The sequence below is a fragment of the Neomonachus schauinslandi genome, chromosome 9 (genome assembly GCF_002201575.2).
Source record: "Neomonachus schauinslandi chromosome 9, ASM220157v2, whole genome shotgun sequence".
NCBI classification, from domain to species: Eukaryota; Metazoa; Chordata; class Mammalia; order Carnivora; family Phocidae; genus Neomonachus; species Neomonachus schauinslandi.
The window spans coordinates 109846433-109865018 of NC_058411.1; the positions used below are offsets into that span (position 1 = coordinate 109846433).

Here is an 18586-nt window from a genome sequence, read left to right on the forward strand (position 1 = left end):
AACCAGTGTAAAGAAACCACTGGATGAATCTCACCCCCACGTCTCTCCTTCCTTTGGGGCTCAGAGGGAGAAGCATACCTCCCCTGGAATCCAGGTGGAATCCCCCCCCGCCCCGGGCTCTGGATCTAGGGCCCTGCCCCTCTAGAGTTCCAGGAACACCCTCGGCAAGACAGGAACCACATTGTTCATAGAGATTTCCTTCATCTGTTCAGGTCACAGAGCACATTTACTAGGTCATGCCAGGGAAGCAGGGGCAGCTTTCTGTGCAGCAGAGGTTGGCTCTGTGTCCTTCCTGAGAGCCTCCCTACGTCCCTCCCAGGGCCACAGTCCTGACACATAGCCCAGACACCGGCTGACAAGACCTCTGCCAAAGGGAAACTGGCATAATGTTGATAAAGTCAGGCTGATCATCAGTACTCTAAAACCTGAAGAGAAAAAGCAATCTTCTTTTGCAAAAATAATCCTAGTATTTCTTACACAGAAACTGCACCTCACTTTATTTTCGAAGCTGATGTTCCTTATCTAGGACAACTGCTTTGCTGTTTCTGCTGCCCAGAAAAGGGGAGAAAAGCCCACAGCTGAAGTCCATCCTGAGTGTATGGGGGTGGGGCTCGGTGCGTTGGGGGCCACACGCTGGGTGCCCCCCCACCCAGCTGTCCGGCTCAGCAGCCCCGGCAAAGGGCTCAGCAGGGGCAGGTGCTCAGCGCAGCTATGAACCCTACACCCAGGAGGTCTGAGAACACCTGAGCCAGGGATGTGCTTAGCTCCCTCTGACGACCTGGGGCAGCTTTGAAATGAATGGGAAGGTGGAAGGCCAGGTGCCCTGCTTCCCAAGACGTCACAGTCTGGACCAAATGACCCTGGCCGCCACTGGCAGAACCACAGGTGCTTCAGACCTGCATAGGGCCATCTGCAAGCTGACCAGCAGCCTCTCTGGAGGAAGAGATGATCTTAGCCCATCCGACTCCATTTCTAGTGGATCCTCCCCAGAGCCTACGAGACGGGAGGTGCCCAGCCAGAGGCAGTGAGCAGGCAGGACGGACGTATGCTGCAGGGACACTGGAGCGGAACCTCCGGGTGCCCCCGGAGCTAGGTCTAGAACAAGTGAAGAGAGAGCAGAGAGCAGAGAGAGAAGCAGCAGGGCATGGGCCAAGGCCCCAGGCTGGGAGAGAGCAGAGGGTCTGCCCCGCTTGCAGTCCATTCACTTTCCCGGCACTTGCAGCCGGACCAGAAGCCCCACAACCAGGGCACACCTGAGACATCATTTCAGCCACTCACATGGGGCAGGTGGTTCTGCTGGCATTTCACAGGGGCAGAAGGGAGGCCCAGCTGGCTCCAGTGACGTGCCCACACTCAGTCGTTGGCAGGGCCAGGACCCCGTGGAGGTCTGACACCCAGGCCTGGGTTCCACCACACCCCCAACAGGCCTTCGGGGTCCGGAGGCGGAAGGACTCGCAAGGTTCAAACCAAGTCAAGCCCTATTAGCGGAGGGAGCCCCTGGGGAGAGGGGAGGGGACAGGTGTGGCTCAGGACCTCCAGCCCTGAGGCCCGCTCTGGTGTCCGGTCATACAGATGAAGAGGCAGCCCAGACAGGTAATGCACGAGCTCCCGACCACACAAGCAGGGAGGAGTGGAGCTGAATTCAAACATCGGTCTGGCCGAAATCCTGCCTCTGTCCCCTTCAGCACGCCGCCCAGAGGGCTCCGCGCCTGGTGTTCTGCCCTCTGCTGTAGTGCTCCCAGTAGACGGGGCTTGGGGGAGACCAAAGGAGGTCTCTTGCGCTGAGACAGCCATGCAGGGGCCTGTCTGAGAGGTGGGGTTCCCTAGATCAGACCCCTTCCTATTCCCCACCCCCACCAAGCCTTTATCTTCTCTGCTCCAAGGACCAAACAAACTGGGAGAGCTAGTTGTTCAGGAGGAGATGTGAGCTGGTTAGGCCTCTGGGGGTGGCTGCATCCAGCCTGAACAAGGACCCCTTTGAGCTCTGCTGCCAACAAGAACACCTACCTACAGGGATCTCAGAGGCCCCTGGCCTTCTACCCAACGGGAGCCGGGAGGGCCAAGAGCAAGGCTGGCCCCATCTCCCACTCTTGGCAACCAAGACGCTGCCCACTGCCCAGGCCTCTCTGTGGAGCCCAGAGCTGGTCAGCCAAGCCCTTAGCTGCTTGGTTGACTGGCCCCACCCCGGTTAAAGGACCCCAATTGCCCTCTTCCCTGCTCTAGGGCCTCCCACACACCCCCGCCATCCAGATCCGGGCTCTCGGGGTACACTAGAAAGGCCCAGGTCCTCACAGGGATGGAATTCAGGATCAAAGTGCTCAGGCTGACTTCTCTCAGGCATTTGGGAGCGTTGCTAGTGAGCTGTCCTTCCGGCTCTGCTGGGTCCTGCTTAGCTCCTGCCCAAGGTGGAGACCTTCTTGCTCTTATCCCCCAACACCTCCGCTCCCCGAAGCCTGCCAAGCCTGTAGCTCCAGGGAGAGCAGACCCCTGCTCAGATATCTTCATTGCTGTACCGCCCATTTAAGTGGCTGTCTCTCCACTAGACCCGCTAGACCGTCTTCCTTATTCATCTCTCACCCCGGGGCTGCACACAGCTTCAGGCATGCAGTAAGTGCTCAATAACTGTGTACTGAATAAACAAACACTCCCTGCTGAGAAGCTCCTCTGTGTAGTTTGTTCCACCGCACTGGGACTCAAGACACAAACACAAGACCTGGAGAGAGAGCAAGTCACTCAAGTTTGCTTTTCTCTGCCCTTGACCTCCTTCTGTGTGGTCCCCAGTCACCTTCCTCAGGGTCTGCTCCCCTATAAAATGGGGGGAAATCCCCTCTCTGACCTGCAGATCTTCAGGGCTACTGGGGGGGGGTCTGAGAGGTCATGGCCTAGCCCTGGGGCAGATGGGGGGGTTCTCACAGCCTCGCCCCCCACCCCCCACGCCTGCCTGCAACACTGAAAACTCTACATCCCATCATGCCCCTTGAGGGATACCTGGAAGTGCAACCGCCCATGGGAAGCAGAGACTGAGGCCCCGCCAGGCCCCAAACGGCACCCACAGAGCTCCTGCATGACTGACTCTTCCCCTGGGACTACAGCCAGCAAGCCTCTGTGGGGACGGCCCTCTCTGCACCTGGGCCCCACCCAGGGACTGCCCCCCACCCCCGGCCCGCCGCGGGGGCCCAGGAGGCACTCCCACAGCTCAGCCCCCGCACGCTCAGCATCTCACCCCCCCCACCCCAGAGGTCTGAGGCCAGCAGTTGCCGCCCCTTCCCGGCCAGAGCTCAGAGGCCCGCAGAGTGAGAACAGTCCCCAGGGAGGCAGACGGACAAAGAGCTGAAACATGGAAGCTCTGCTGCCGGGCACGGCCAGGATTTCTCGCGAAGCCCAGGCCACACCGAGGAGCAGGCGGTTGGTCCTGCGGAGAGTGACCTGCCTGTCGCTGGCCTCATCCCGCATTTCCACTGCTGTGGAAGCATCTGTTTAAGCTGGCACCCCTGGACCTGGTCACAGACCACTTTTTCTTGGCCGGCCACTTCGGGCCTGGCCATTTCCAGACAAGAAGCTGGTCATTCAGGTCGAAAAACAGACTTGCATTCATTAAGAAACAGAGCACTCCTGTGCTCCTGGGGGCTACTCTCTGCCCAGCCTGCTGAGGGAGGGCCCACAGGCCGCCCGGCGCTCAGCCGCCCCCCACCCCCGCCCAAGGCTACCAGGGGGCGTGGCTACTCTCGGGACAAGCCCGCTCTGTCCATCCACGGATACCATCCAACGCACCCCAATTCCAACCATCCCCTAACACCCACCTCAGAATCACGCTGGCTTTGTGGGCCCTCCAGGCTCTTCTCAGGGCACGGGGCTGGTTGGAAGGAGTCTAGGGTCCTGAAAGAGGCTGGGGGTGGGGGCCAGAAGACAGAGAGGCAGGCGTGGAAGTACCTGTCACTGCTGAGGGGGCTTGGAGAAGCCACTCCCTCTCTCTGGGCCTCAGTTACTCTCAGCGAAGGGGCAAGAAAGCCTCAGCCCAGGAAGGAAAGCAAGTGTTGTCTGAGGGAGAAACAAAGCAGAGCTAGGAACTGGGTGAATGCAAATGGCCACTGACCCTCCTGTGGTCAGAAGAACCCCCTACCCCAGGAGAGGCTAGCAGGGTCACAATCCTCAAAGGGCTGCCAGCCTCCCTGCCTCCCTCCTACAAACACCAGCTGAACGTCTGCAGTTCGCTCAGCTCCGTGTAAGTGCTGTGTGTACTAAGAGGGATAAGGCAAGCTACTATCCCCAAAATGCCTGGTGGGAGAGGCAGACATGAAACAAATATTTATATAAATCAATACATAATTATAACTATGTCATCTATGCTACGAAAGAAGAGCCCAGCATCCTAGTTGGACCTCTATCAGGGAGTCCTGACTCAGCCGTGGAAAGCAGGGAAGCTTTCCCTAAGTAGTGGCATTTTGAGCTGATAGCCAATGGGTGCTAATCAGATGGGGGAGGGTATTTGGAGGGAGTTAGAGAGGGGTCATTGTAGAGGGTTTATGATGGATGCGCAAAGGCCCTGAGGCCAGAGGTGTGTAGCATGTATGAGGAACATAAACAGAGCCTTTGTGTCTAGAGGGTAGAAGTAGTGAAGTGGGGAGCAACGAGGCTGGAGGGGTTGGCAGGGCTAGATCATGCAGGGCCCTGTGCACCCCAATAAGGGTTTCTTTCATTTTCTTAAAAGCAGTGGGGAATCAATAAGGGGATTTAAACAGGGAAATACACTATCAACTTTGTATCTTTTTTTTTCTTTTAAAGATTTTATTTATTTATTTGACAGAGACAGACAGCGAGAGAGGGAACACAAGCAGGGGGAGTGGGAGAGGGAGAAGCAGGCTTCCCGCCGAGCAGGGAGCCCGATGCGGGGCTCGATCCCAGGACCCTGGGATCATGACCCTGAGCCGAAGGCAGACACCTAACGACTGAGCCACCCAGGCGCCCCTATCAACTTTGTATCTTAAAGAGATCGCTCTGACACATGGATTTGCTTGAAAGTAATCTAAAGGAGGTGGGGAAAGGGGGAGTAGAGGTAAGTATTGATGAAATAGGGACAATCTTCTGTTGATGATTATTATAGCTGGGTGATGGATACATGGGTATCCACTCTACAACTCTCTCCTTTTTTGTATATGTTTAAAATTTTTCCATGGAGACAGATGAGTTAGGAGACTGTATTCCAGTGGAGAGATGATGTCTCACACTTGGTGGCAGTGGTGTTGGAAGGCCAGGGATGGATTCAGGACATATATTTCCAAATAAAATCAACCTGACTTGGTGATCCATTGGACGTGGGGTCTAAGGGCAAAAATGTCAAATATGACTCTAGATTTCTGGCTTAAGCAAGTAGGATACTGCTCTGTTTTACTGAGATGAAACAGGGAAAAATATATTGGAAAAAGAGCATATTTGAAGGAAACAATCAAGAGTTCAGTCTTGAAGTTGTGTGAGAAACATTTAAGTGGAGATGTCAAGTTATATAGAAGTAAGGAGCTCAGAAGAAAGGTCCAGGCCAAAGGGATAAATTTCTGAGTTACTGGCCCACGAATGAGTACAGGAGCTAGGAAAGTGGATACATAAAGAAGAGAAGCGGGCGCCTGGGTGGCTCAGTTGGTTAAGCGACTGCCTTCGGCTCAGGTCATGATCCTGGAGTCCCGGGATCGAGTCCCGCATCGGGCTCCCGGCTCGGCGGGGAGCCTGCTTCTCCCTCTGACCCTATCCCCTCTCATGCTGTTTCTCTCTCTCTCTCTCAAATAAATAAATAAATAAAATCTTTAAAAAAAAAAAAAAAAGAAGAGAAGCTATCAACAAGAGCGCCAAAACCAATTCAATGGGAGAAAGATGAGTCTTTTCAACAAATGGTGCTGGGACTCGATATTCACAAGCAAAAGATTTAAGTTGGACCCCTATCTCACACCATATATAAAAATAAGCTCAAAAATGTCAGAGCTAACACCACAAAACTTTTAGAAGAAAACAGTTGTAAATCTTTGTGACCTTTGATTAGGCAATCGTCTCTTAAGATATGATACCGAGGGGCGCCTGGGTGACTCAGTCGTTAAGCGTCTGCCTTCGGCTCAGGTCATGATCCCAGGGTCCTGGGATTGAGCCCCACATCAGGCTCCCTGCTCAGTGGGAAGTTTGCTTCTCCCTCTCCCACTCCCCCTGCTTGTGTTCCCTCTCTCATTGTCTCTCTCCCTGTCAAATAAATAAATAAAATCTAAAAAAAAAAAAAAAGATATGATACCGAAAGCACAGGAAACAAAAGAAAAGATAAACTGAGCCTTATCAAAATTGGAAACTTTTGTGCTAATGATTCATCAAGAAAGTGAAGACAACCCACAGAATGGGAGAAAATATTTGCAAATCATATATCTGATAAGAGACTAATATCCAGAATATATAAAGAACTCCACCTTGAAAATATTATACTAAGTGAAATAAGCCAGTCCCAAAGGATAAATACTGTATCATTCCACTTATATGAAGTATCTAGAGTATCAAATTCAAAGAAACAGAAAGTGGAATGGTGGATGCCAGGGGCTGGAGGGAGGAGAAGGTAGAGAGGTATTTCGTGGGTATTTCAGTTTTGCAAGATGAAAAAGTTCTGGAGACGGTTTGCACAACAATATGAATATGCTTAACAATACCGAACTGTACAAGTGCACTTAGAAATGGTTAAGATGATAAATTTTATGTTATGTGTTTTTCTTAACCACAATTAAAATAATTTTTTTAAAAAGAACTCTTTAAAAAAAAAAAAAAGATCATTTAGGGGCACCTGGGTGGCTCAGTCAGTTAAGCGTCTGCCTTCGCCTCAGGTTATGATCCCAGGGTCCTGGGATCAAGTTCCCCATCCAGCTCCCTGTTCAGTGAAGATGTATTTATTTATTTGAGAGAGAGAGAGCACACACACTTGCAGGAGGTGGGGAGAGGGGCACAGAGAGAGGGAGAGCGAAACCTAAGCAGACTCCATGCTGAGGGTGGAGTCGACCCAGGGCTCCATCTCACAACTCAATCTCATGACCCTGAGATCACAACCAGAGTCAAAACCAAGAATGCACCATCCAGGCACCCCCTAAAAAGAAATCTTTTCTTTCCTTTTTTTTTTTTAAGATTTCATTTATTTATTTGACAGAGAGAGACACAGCGAGAGAGGGAACACAAGCACGGGGAGGGGGAGAGGGAGAAGCAGGCTTCCCGCAGAGCAGGGAGCCCGATGCGGGGCTCGATCCCAGGCCCCTGGGATCATGACCTGAGCCGAAGGCAGACGCTGAACGACTGAGCCACCCAGGTGCCCCCCTAAAAAGAACTCTTAAAATTGAATGATAAAGTCAAGTAATCCAACTAAAACTGGGCAAATGTTTGACTAAACATTCTTCCAAAGGTGATGTCAAATGACCAATAAGTACATAAAGAGATGCTCAACATCATTAGCCATCAAGGAAATACAAATCAAAACCACAATTAGATACCACTTCATACCCACTAGGGGACCATAATCAATATTAGGTGTTGGTGAGGATGCAGAGAAACTGAGCCCTCATGTATTGCTGGTGGGAATGTCAAATGGTACAACTGCTTTGGAAAACAGTTTGGTGGTTCCTCAAACAGTTAAACATAGAGTTACTATAGGACCCACCAGTTGCACTCCTAGGTGTACACCCCGAGAGAACTGAAAACATGTGCATACAAAGTCTCGTACAAGAATACTCATAGCATTATGATAATTAACTCCCCAAAATGGAAACAGCCCAAATACCCATCAACTGATGAGCAGATAAACTGTGGTACATCCACACAATGGAATATTACTGAGCCTTGAAAGGAGTGAAGTATTGTTACAAGCTACAATATGAAAGAACCGTAAAAACATTATGCTAAGTGAAAGAAGCCAGTTATGAAAGACCACATACTGTATGATTCCATGTACAGGAAATGTCGAGAACTGGCAAATCCATGGAGACAGAAAGTAGATTAGTGGTTGCCAAGGTGCTGGGGAAAGGGGAAATGGGAAGTGACTAATGTGCGCAGGGTTTCTTTTTGGGGTGATGAAACCGTTCTGGAATTAGCCGGTGGGGAGAGCTGCACAACTTGGTGAATACATTAAAAGCCACTGAACCGTACACTTTAAAAGGGTGAATCTTATGGTATATGGATTATATCTCAAGGAGGCGGAGAGGGAGGAGAGAAATCTGGGATCCAAAGAAGCACAACACTTAAACGTTGTGTGCAGGAGAGAGTCCCCCTGAGGAGCCTAGGAGAGAGAGAGCTAAGAGCTAGAAAGAAACCTAAGGGTAGGGGTTGTCATGGAAGCCCAAGGAATGTGTCAGAAGGAGGAATGGGAATCAGTGGTTGCTGAGAGGCAGGTAGGAGGAAGACTGAAGGCTGTCGCTTCATCAGCAATGACAAGGTGAGTCACTTCGGCAATCTCGGTGGGGTAGTGGGGGTATGGATCCAGACTCCGGTGCTAAAGGCCCGCTCCTCCTTCCTCCCTCCCAGGCTGGTGACCGCATCCCAGGGACGGACCGTGAGGACAGGTCTCTGAGTACGAGTGAGGATGCTGCTGAGCGCAAGTCAGGGGCCAGCCCGGCGCCACGCCAACCTCGAATCCTGCTGCCTTGCTCCCAGTGAAAGCCGGCGGAGATGCTGGAGGACGGGAGAAGGTTCCCTGCGGGGAGGGGGCCACCCGCGCCCGCAGCCTCACTGCCGGGTCCGCCCCGCCCCGGCGTCCTCACCTGCCGCTGCTCCAGCCCCGGCGCGCGTCTGCGGCAGCCCGCGAGGCACCGGTCCGTTTTGGGCACCTGCCTCCAAAGGCGCTGGGAAGCCCGGGGTCACCCGGCGCCAGAGGGCGGCCACACCCGGAATTCCAGCCCGGCACTGAGCTCAGCTCCCCGAGGCGGCGGCCGGGCGCCAGCGATCCCGCCCGGCCGGCCGGCCCAGCCTCCGAGGGGGCTGATGCGCCCTGAAGCGTTGAGAGCAAAAGCTGGTGCGGACGGAGGGTGCTGCCCGGAGTGCAGCAGCCCCGCCGCACCTCCGGGCCTCTCCGAAAAGGGATCCAGGGCCCCACCCGAGGTCCCCTGTCGGATCGGTGTCCCACACCAAACCTGGTAGCTGGCCCGGATTTAGGACGGCCCAAACCTGGACAACTGGGCTCCCCCAAGCTGTGCTGCGGCGAAGGGTTCAGATTCCTGAGCCGTGACCTAGTCTTATGGGGCTGGCTGGGTCCTGGGACCTCTTCCTCCAGGGAGAACTCCAGATGGCCGAACTGGTGCAAACCCCCGGAATGCCTGCTCTCGCCCCTATTATTCAACAATGTTCTGGAGGTTCTAGCCATTGCACAGAAGCAAGAAAAAGAAAGAAAAGGTTTAGACACTAAGAAGAGAGAAATTCTAATATTTATTTATTTATTTATTTATTTATTTATTTATTTTTAAGTAAGCTCTACGTCCAAAGTGGGGCTTGAACTCATGACCCCCAGAAGAGTAGCATGCTCCATCAACTCAGCCAGCCAGGCGCTCCCCCAAAAAGAGAGAATTTTTATTTGAAAGATGGTAAGATAAACTATCTAGAGAACACAGTCAACTGAAAACAAACAAAAGAAAATGGCCCAGACACTCTTATATTTCAGCAGTAAGCTAGGCAGAGCTGTGGTGGGGATAGACACATAGTGAGTTCTTATGGAGTTTATTATTCTAGGGGTTATAAGATCAACATAAAAGTCAATAGATTCTCTGTAGACCCACAGTAAAATATATATATATCATATATATAATTATACAATATATATAAATATATAAAAGTCATAAAATATATTTGGGAAAATGGTTCTATTCACATGGAAACAACACATATAAAATATCGAAGAATAAACTTTTAAAATGTCGAAAGTCCATGAGAAGAAAACCATAAACCTTTTTTAAAAGACATAAAAGACTTGAATAAATGTTCTTGAGTGGGAAGATTCAAAGTTTTAAAGGAGTGAATTTATCTCAAATTTAATGCAAGGGCTTGCCTTACCAGATGTCGGAACAAACTACAAAGCTAGAGCAATCAAAATACCATGGTATTTATAGGAAACAAACTGAGGGTTGCTGGAGGGGAAGTGGGTGGGGGGATGGGGTAACTGGGTGATGGACATTAAGGAGGGCACGTGATGTAATGAACACTGGGTGTTCTATGCAACTGATGAATCACTGAACTCTACCTCTGAAACTAATAATGCAAATATTATAAATATGTTAATTAATTGAATTTAAATAAAATAAAATTTAATTTTAAAAAACCAAAATACCATGGTATTTACTGGCTTAAGAAAGATGAACAGATCCTAACAGGGAGTCCAGAACATGATCTATGGCTATCTGAGAATTTAGTATATGATAAAGAAGGTGTTCCAAATAGGTAAGAGAAGAATGGATTGTCCAATAAATGGTATTGAGGCACCTGGCTAGCTCACATCATTCACAAAAATAAATTCCAAGGAGAGTAAACATCCAAATATTTTCTAAATCAATAAAGAACTAAAACAAAATGGAGGAGAGTATTAAAATATTAGGAAAGATTTTTCTAAGCAAGATATAAAACCCAGAACACATAAAATATTTAATTGCATAAAAATTAAAAACTTTGTACATTTAAACAAAGAATTGATATTTTTAAACATATAATGAACTCATCCAAGTCAGCAAAAGGAAGTAAACGATCTAATAGAAAAGCGAGCAAAGAATATTGAAGAGGCAAGTCACAAAAGAATATTTCTCATAACTATATTATTGTTAAGCACTAAAAAATTTATAGTGCTCAGTACCACCACCGATTTATTACAAATCTACAGATCCTTTGATCCAACAACTCCATCTCACAGACCTTGGCATAAGGAAATAAATGGACAAGTAGGCAAAAATTTATATTCATACAGTTAACAATTATGGTGAAAAAAGTGGAAATACCTAAATAATATTTTATCAATATCATCTATGCAACTGACTAAAAGAGTGGAGTATAGCTGCATGGGCTCATAGAGAAAAAGGCCTAAAATGTGTTATTTAGTGAAAGTAGGTACAGATTAGTAAGGAAAATATAATTAATCCATTTATAAAATTTAACCTTCTATACCTAAGGGTATATATCAAACAACAGTGATTATATCTTGTGTGAGAATTATAGGGTGAATTTCACTCTTTTTTTTTAAAGATTTTATTAATTTATCTGACCGAGAGAGAGCACACACAAGCAGGGGGAGGGGCGGAGAGAGAGGGAGAAGCAGTCTCCCTGCTGAGCAGGGAGCCCAATGTGGAGATGGATCCCAGGACCCCTGGATCATGACCTGAACCCAAAGGCAGACACTTAACCGACTGAGCCACCCAGGTGCCCCTGATTTTTACTCTCTTTAATTTCTCTTTTATTTAAACTTATTAAAACAGGCATGTAATACTTTCAAAATCAGCAAAAAAACAATAAAGATTGTTTTTAATATTTAAAGTAAAAGGAAGAAATGATATCTTCTTTTTTACTTATTAAATGTCAAAGGCTCAAAAGCTTAATAATATCTACTGTTGATCAACATGCTGATGAATGGGCAGTCTCACCCACTACTGTGTGATAAGGCAGTGTGAGAAAACGTACATATACTTCATATGTAGATACCTGCCAGGCCCATAAATTCCAACTCTAACAATTTATTCTTAGAAAATAACTGGACACAAATTTAAATGTATAAGAATGTTCACTGAACTGTAATTAGAAGAAAAAAAGAATAAGCCAGGAACAAATTGTGGTTTATTCATGGAGGAAAGGCTATGTAACAAAATGATATTTATCGGGGCACTTGGGTGGCTCAGTCGTTAAGTGTCTGCCTTGGACTCAGGTCATGATCCCAGGGTCCTGGGATCAAGCCCCGCGTCCTGTTCGCTGCTCAGCAGGGGGCCTGCTTCTGCCTCTCCCATTCCTCCTACTTCTGTTCCTGCTCTTGGTGTCTCTCTCTCTGTCAAATAAATAAATAAAATCTTAAAAATAAATAAATAAAATTATATTTATCGAGTTATTTATTAAAACTAAATCTATATGAACATGAAAGGATTGCATTACATAACATTGGGGAAAGCATTATATAGAACAGCATGCATAAAAAAATATATGTGGGAAGGATGCTCACCAAAATTCCAACAATATTTTTCTCCATGAGTTGGGATTTTAGGTGTTTTTTAAAATTTTCTTCTTTATACTTTTCTGTATACGATGCCTGAATTTTATGATCACAATACACTATTTTCATTTGGTGGAAAGAATAAAAAGGAAGAAAAAGGATACAACAAGAAAAAGACATGTTTCAAGGGCACAACAATACTAACTAATAGACACCTCTGAAATGCCCAATTTCTAAAACTTCATTCTTCTTACATGAAAACCCTTAGAATCTAACAGAAAAAGAAACCTTGATTTTAGAAACGAGCTTCGCCAAATCCCCATATGTGATAAATCTGCACAAAACTAAACACACACACACACACACACACACACACACACACGAGTGCATATAAAACCGGTGAAATCTGAATAAGGTCAATGGGTTATATCAATGTCAAATTTCTGATTGTGCCATGGTGCTCTCCTTATGCAGGATGTTACCACTGGGAGAAACTGAGTGAAAGGTACATGAGATCTTTGTATTATTTCATACAATTGCCTGTGAATCTACAATTACCTCAAAATATAAAGTTTATTTCAGAAAAATAAACTTTGCACCTTCAAACGGAAAACAGATCAAGATTTCTTAAAGCCGGGGCTGGATCATCAGAGGCCTGATCTCAGATTCTCAAAGCTGGAAGCACTGCAGGGAAACTAATTTTTGGTGAGCACCTACTGTGTCTCAGGCCATTACACGGCCCGAGAACCTTTGAAGCGGCCCAATGTGACTCTTTTGCGGATGAAGAAAGGGAGGCTCAGAGCCAGTAGTAATTCAGTAGCGGAGAAAGGATTTGAATCCAGGTCTTTCGCTCAGCCTCTTCCTATTATTCTATCACAGTGACTACATATCTGAGAATGACTTAAAAGAAAAAAACAAAAAACAAAAAACAGGAACTCCTGGGTGGCTCAGTTGGTTAAGTGTCTGCCTTCGGCTCAGGTCATGATCCCCAGGTCCTGGGATCGAACCCCGCATTGGGCTCCCTAGTCCGCGGGGAGCCTGCTTCTCCCTCTGCCTGCTACTCCCCCTGCTTCTGCACATGCTCTCTCTCTCTCTGACAAATAAATAAAATCTTAAAAAAAGAAAGAAAGAAAGAAAGAAAACCTCATTCAGTGTTACCCACATCAAGGAACTTGGTATAAGGAAATAAATAGTCCAGTGGGTGGAAAAAAAAAAGGTAAACCTGCAATCAGGCACAAGGAATTTAAAAATGTGTACCTACATGTGAATATCATCCATCAGGTGTGTCATGCAGAAAGTTCTGTTAGTTCTTTCCAACACCTAAATGGTCCTCGTTCTAACTAGTCACCAAGGAACAAACCTTTGTCATCCTGTTCCTCCTTGATAAAACCAGATCTCCACTGTTGCTGCTATACCTCAGTGACCAAATAGCTGAAGAAAAGACATTTCTTTATAGAAAGATTCAAGCTAAGGGTGCCTGGGTGGCTCAGTCGGTAGAGCAAGCGACTCTTGATCTCAGAGTTGTGACCCCATGCTGGGTCTAGAGATTAGTTAAAAATTGCAAGGAAGAAAAAAGAAGAAGAAGAAATGGAAGGGGAACCTAAAGATTACAAAAGATTATAGAGACATAGATATAGAGATTCAGTATGTTAACCAATTGCATAAACCTCATTCAGATTGTTATTAAACTAAACAAATGGTACAAAGACGGGTATGAGACAATGGGCGAACTTTAAATGTTAACTCATTGATGATTTTAAGGAGTTACTGTTATTTTTTAGGTGTGGTAACAGTATTGTAGTTATATTTTTTAAAGGCTTGATCTTTTATAGATACACACGGAAATAGTTGTGGATAAAATAATATCTTAGATTTGCTTCAAAATAATTCAGGAGTGAGAGAGGAGGGAGGTATATACGAAACAAGGTTGGCCCATAACTTGGTAATTATTGAAGCTGGGTGATGGGCACATCCTGCTTATTATACTATTCTCTCTTTTTATATATGTTTGAATTTTTCTGCAATAAAAGGATTTAACAATGAAAAACACAAGCATTTTTCAACTTGTTTGGTAGTCAAGGAAGCCCAGTATGAATATCAATTCTGAGGTAATGTCACTGGGTTGTTTCATTTTGTTTTTAACTTTAAAAAAAAAAAAGATTTTTTTTTTATTGGGCACCTGGGTGGCTCAGTCGGTTAAGTATCTGCCTTCAGCCCAGGTTGTTATACCAGGGTCCTGGGATCGAGTCCTGCGTCGGGCTCCTTGCTCAGCAGGGAAGCCTGCTTCTCCCTCTCCCTCCGCCCCTGCTTGTGCTCTGTCTGTCAAATAAATAGATAAAATCTTAAAAAAAATGATTTATTTATTTGAGAGAGAGAGCCCGTGCATGGGCGGGGGGGGGAGGAGCAGAGGGAGAGAGCGAGGAAAAGCCGACGCCCGCTGACCAGGGAGCCCAACCTGGGGCTCCATCTCAGGATCCTGTGATCTTGACCTGAGCCGAAAGCAAGAGTGAGATGCTTCACCAACTGAGCCACCCAGGCGCCCCTGTCGCTGGGTTGTTTTACAATGACATTTCTGGATAGTCCTTCAAAATTCAAAAATTATTTTTAAATAGCACTTTGTGTGGCCCGGGTGAGTATGGGCAAGTTTTGAGTAATCCAGTTAATGCTAACACATATGAGAAACATTTGAAGTTTTTTCTACAGAAGAGAGAACGAAAATCCTTGTAACTGGTCACAGTTGTTTGCTCAGGCATACCACCCATGCTGCTCTGACCCTGAGTCAGAGAACAAGAGGGTTGCCAATGGAATGAAATGCCAGTACAATTTTGACAATTACTTAATATACCATTGATGTGCCTGTTAGGAGGAAACGGAATTCGTGTTCGATTTAAACTAATTCTTTTTTTTTTTTTTAAGATTTATTTATTTATTTGAGAGAGAGAGCACAAGAGAGTGGGGATGGGGTGGGGCAGAGGGAGAGGGAGAGAGAGAGACTTAAGCAGACTCTGCGCTGAGTGTGCCATGGGGCTCCATCCCATGACCCTGAGCTCATGACCTGAGCCGAAACCCAGAGTCAGATGCTTCACCGACTGCGCCACCCAGGTGCCGCTGATTTAAACTAATCCTTTATGTGCTTCTTATTTCAGATTAAAATAGAAATAGTGGGCTCAGTCAGTAGAGCATGCGACTCTTGATCTCAGGGTTGTAAGTTCGGGCCCCACGCTGGGTGTAGAGATTACTCAAAAAGAAAAAGAAAAAAGAAAGAAATAGTACCAACCAGGGGCGCCTGGGTGGCTCAGTTGGTTAAGCGACTGCCTTCGGCTCAGGTCATGATCCTGGAGTCCCGGAATCGAGTCCCGCATCGGGCTCCCTGCTCAGCAGGGAGTCTGCTTCTCCCTCGGACCCTCCCCCCCTCTCATGCTCTCTCTATCTCATTCTCTCTCTCAAATAAATAAATAAAGTCTTTAAAAAAAAAAAAAAGAAAGAGTACCAGCCAGAAACACGTCTGTTTAAAAAAACTCACCATGTGATTTTCTAGTGGATATTAAACATCAGCTGAGGAAACATGAGGTTAGAACTAGGACTTGAAGAGTGGTTCAACCTCCACGGGTTATTAAAACTCCAGTCCTAAATTAGGACCAAGCATTTCTAAACCAGTAAAAATGTGTAGCTGTGGCAGGGAGAAGGGAGGAACCAGCTTACCCTATAGAGGCTTACATTCTTCGGAAAAAACCTTCCTTCTAGAACCTGTGCGATAGGAGGCAGGTACTCCTTGGGGTGGGGGGCAGTTACTTCTTATCACACAGGGGCCTCTGCTCTCCCCTCCTCCTTCCTTTCCTACATGAGTAAACTTCATCAAAGGGTGATTCATCAAAGCTTCAAAGTTTGGTGACAACAGACAGTGACAGATTTGTGCCCTGCAGCCCAGGTGAATAGCAGCACGGTGGCCCAGACCGATTTCATGCCAAACTTACACTTGGCACCAGAGGCAGCTGCAGAAATGTAGGGGCCTATTTTCAGTTTTCAGAAAAGGAGAAAGCAAGTTATTTTCTGGTGTCCAAACTCAGACACTGGACACTGTACCAAGTGGAATGCTGTACCGTTTTCCGTTTCATGGGCCTGTGTTTGTGTTTATGAAGTAAGTTCTCTGCCCAACGTGGGGCTTGAACACATGACCCTGAGACCAAGAGTCACATGCTCCACCAACTGAGCCAGCCAGGTGCCCCTTGATTTCATGGACTTTCTATAGGGAGTCATAGCAAAGAAGAAATTATGTGAAGAAATAAAACACCTCCAGAAATTGAGGGGAAATTGAGGCAAATTAGCAGAATCACTGAATGACATCATAGAGAAGGCCCTTGGGAGCCTACAATCCAATCTCCTTGCCTTATGATAATGGCAAAGTAGACCCAGAGAGGGGACCTGACTTTTCGCAAGTCTCAGCAAAACAGGAACAGCGTGAGGCTTAGAACTCACTTCCCATTCCCACAGCAAAGCTCTTCATGCTGGTCCAATAAATACGGTATGTGGCATTGTTGGGGGGGGGGGGGTGGCCAAAACCACAGCTTAACCAGGTTAAGGACTGGGCGGAGCCACCTAAGCAGGCACTTGAAAGAGCTTCAGAGAGGCTGACTGGCATAAACCCATCCGAGTACTGCTGACCTCAACCTCAGGGGGCCATCTTAGGTGGATGAATTGCACACAGGTCTTTCTGGTCTGCATCAAGGCTTTTGAGGACTCACCTAAGTTCAGAAATTTGAAAGCAACCTGTAACATCAAGGCATGGATTGGGATGGGCTGTCCCCTCTAGGCTAATTCCGAAATTTCTCCCTAAGGCAAGTCAGGAAGAACTTCGACTTGGTCCCAGCTGAAACTCTCACGGAAGCTGGGTGGCAGCCTCCACCAGCTTTGCCCTCTAGACCTGTCCGTTTGCCCCAGGGATGCTCACTGCTTACCTGGCCCTTTCAAACTGTAACCTCAAACCTGAGAGTGTCTGTCAGCATGGGCTGGACTCTGGCCAGCATCATCAGAGGACTGTGGAGGGGGTATCCTGGCCCCCTCACTATAGGACGGGAGGGACACCCTCTACGCCACCTCTCCCTGCAACCCCATAAATCTTTGAGAGGCGCTGGACTTTGGATCCAGCTAGAGATGTACATGGGGCAAAGACATCACAGATTGTCAGGGCACTCTGTCTTATTCCCTAGGAGCTTGACCCCTGCAAGGATGGGGGCACCCTTAAACAGCCATGAGGAGGGGGGAGACAAGCAAAGCCAATAAGGGCAAATGACAGCTGGGTAGAGACCCACCAGCCTCTGAAAACAGGGCAGAGGGAGCCCCTAAGGATTCAGCCAGTTCCATAAACCTGTGTAGAGTGGGCACAGGACTCACACATTCACCCTACCTTCCCCAGTGCTAGCTGGCCAGGGGAGCCAGGCTGCCCTCCAGAGCTCAGACTGTGGGGCTTGGGACCTGGGCAAGGGCAGGAACTTGCTACAGCTTCACTCACTTCCTCTGTCTTCCCTAAATAATCCCGCCTGCAGCACCCAAGACCTCAAGGAGCGAGGCCACAGTTCTTGGTGTCACCTGAAACGCCACCTCCAGCCTGCCCAGCCTCCTTGCCCCTTGCCCAGCTGCAAGAACTTTCCTTCCTCCCAAAGAGACTTTGGATCAGGTCTCCCGGCTGAGAGACCGGCCCCAGCGCGCCCGATCGGGACGGGCCTGGCGCACGGGCGCGGCTGGGTCGTGCCGGGACAGCTCCACGCTGCCTCCTGGGCCGCCGCGGGCCACTACAACTGCAGTCCCGGCTGGGCGAGGAGAGAGGCTGAACCCTCCGAGAGCCAGCAGGGAAGCGCCAGACTTGGGGTGCGGGGCAGTCAGGACGAGGGAATCGGTTTGGCTGGTGAATGAACGAATGAGTGAATGAATGAATGAATGAGTACACGGATGAATGAATAGGAGGGTGCCCATCCTGATGCCGCCCGGACTTCTCTCATCCCCCAGGTACGGGGCGCCGACAGCCGGGCCATCTGTCCCCTCGCCAACACCTCGCAGCCCCCGGAGGCGCCCGGGCCCGCGCTGCGCAGCTCTGGAGCGGAGCCCAAATGCCGGTGGCCGGGAATTGCCTGCCCCGCGGCCAGAATGTGCCTAGGCGCAGGGGCGCCCCGCGGCCGCCTCGTCCGGCCAGGCAGCGCCCCTCGCGGCAGCCCCCGGGCCCCCCGCCCGTCCCCCAGCCCAGCCCGCGGGCCTCAGCCCCTTACCTGCCCGCCTCGGCCGCCTCACCCCGGCTCAGAGCGGTCATCGCGGCGCCTCCAGCGAGCGCTGGGGACCGCGCGCCCGTCGGCCCGCCCCCGCCCCGGGCCCGCCCCAGCCCGCCCATTGGCTGCTCGCGCGGGACGGGCCCCGCCCATTGGCTGC

General features: G+C 48.6%; 1 protein-coding gene across 1 annotated transcript in view; it reads right to left on the reverse strand.

Moving 5' to 3' along the window:
- Positions 1-18470, reverse strand: part of GRAMD2A (GRAM domain containing 2A) — a 31160-nt gene extending 12690 nt beyond the window's left edge. The window contains exon 1 of the mRNA XM_021693711.1: positions 18430-18470. Coding sequence (XP_021549386.1) covers positions 18430-18470 — 41 coding nt within the window. The remainder of the gene's footprint in view (positions 1-18429) is intronic.
- Positions 18471-18586: the final 116 nt, after the last annotated feature.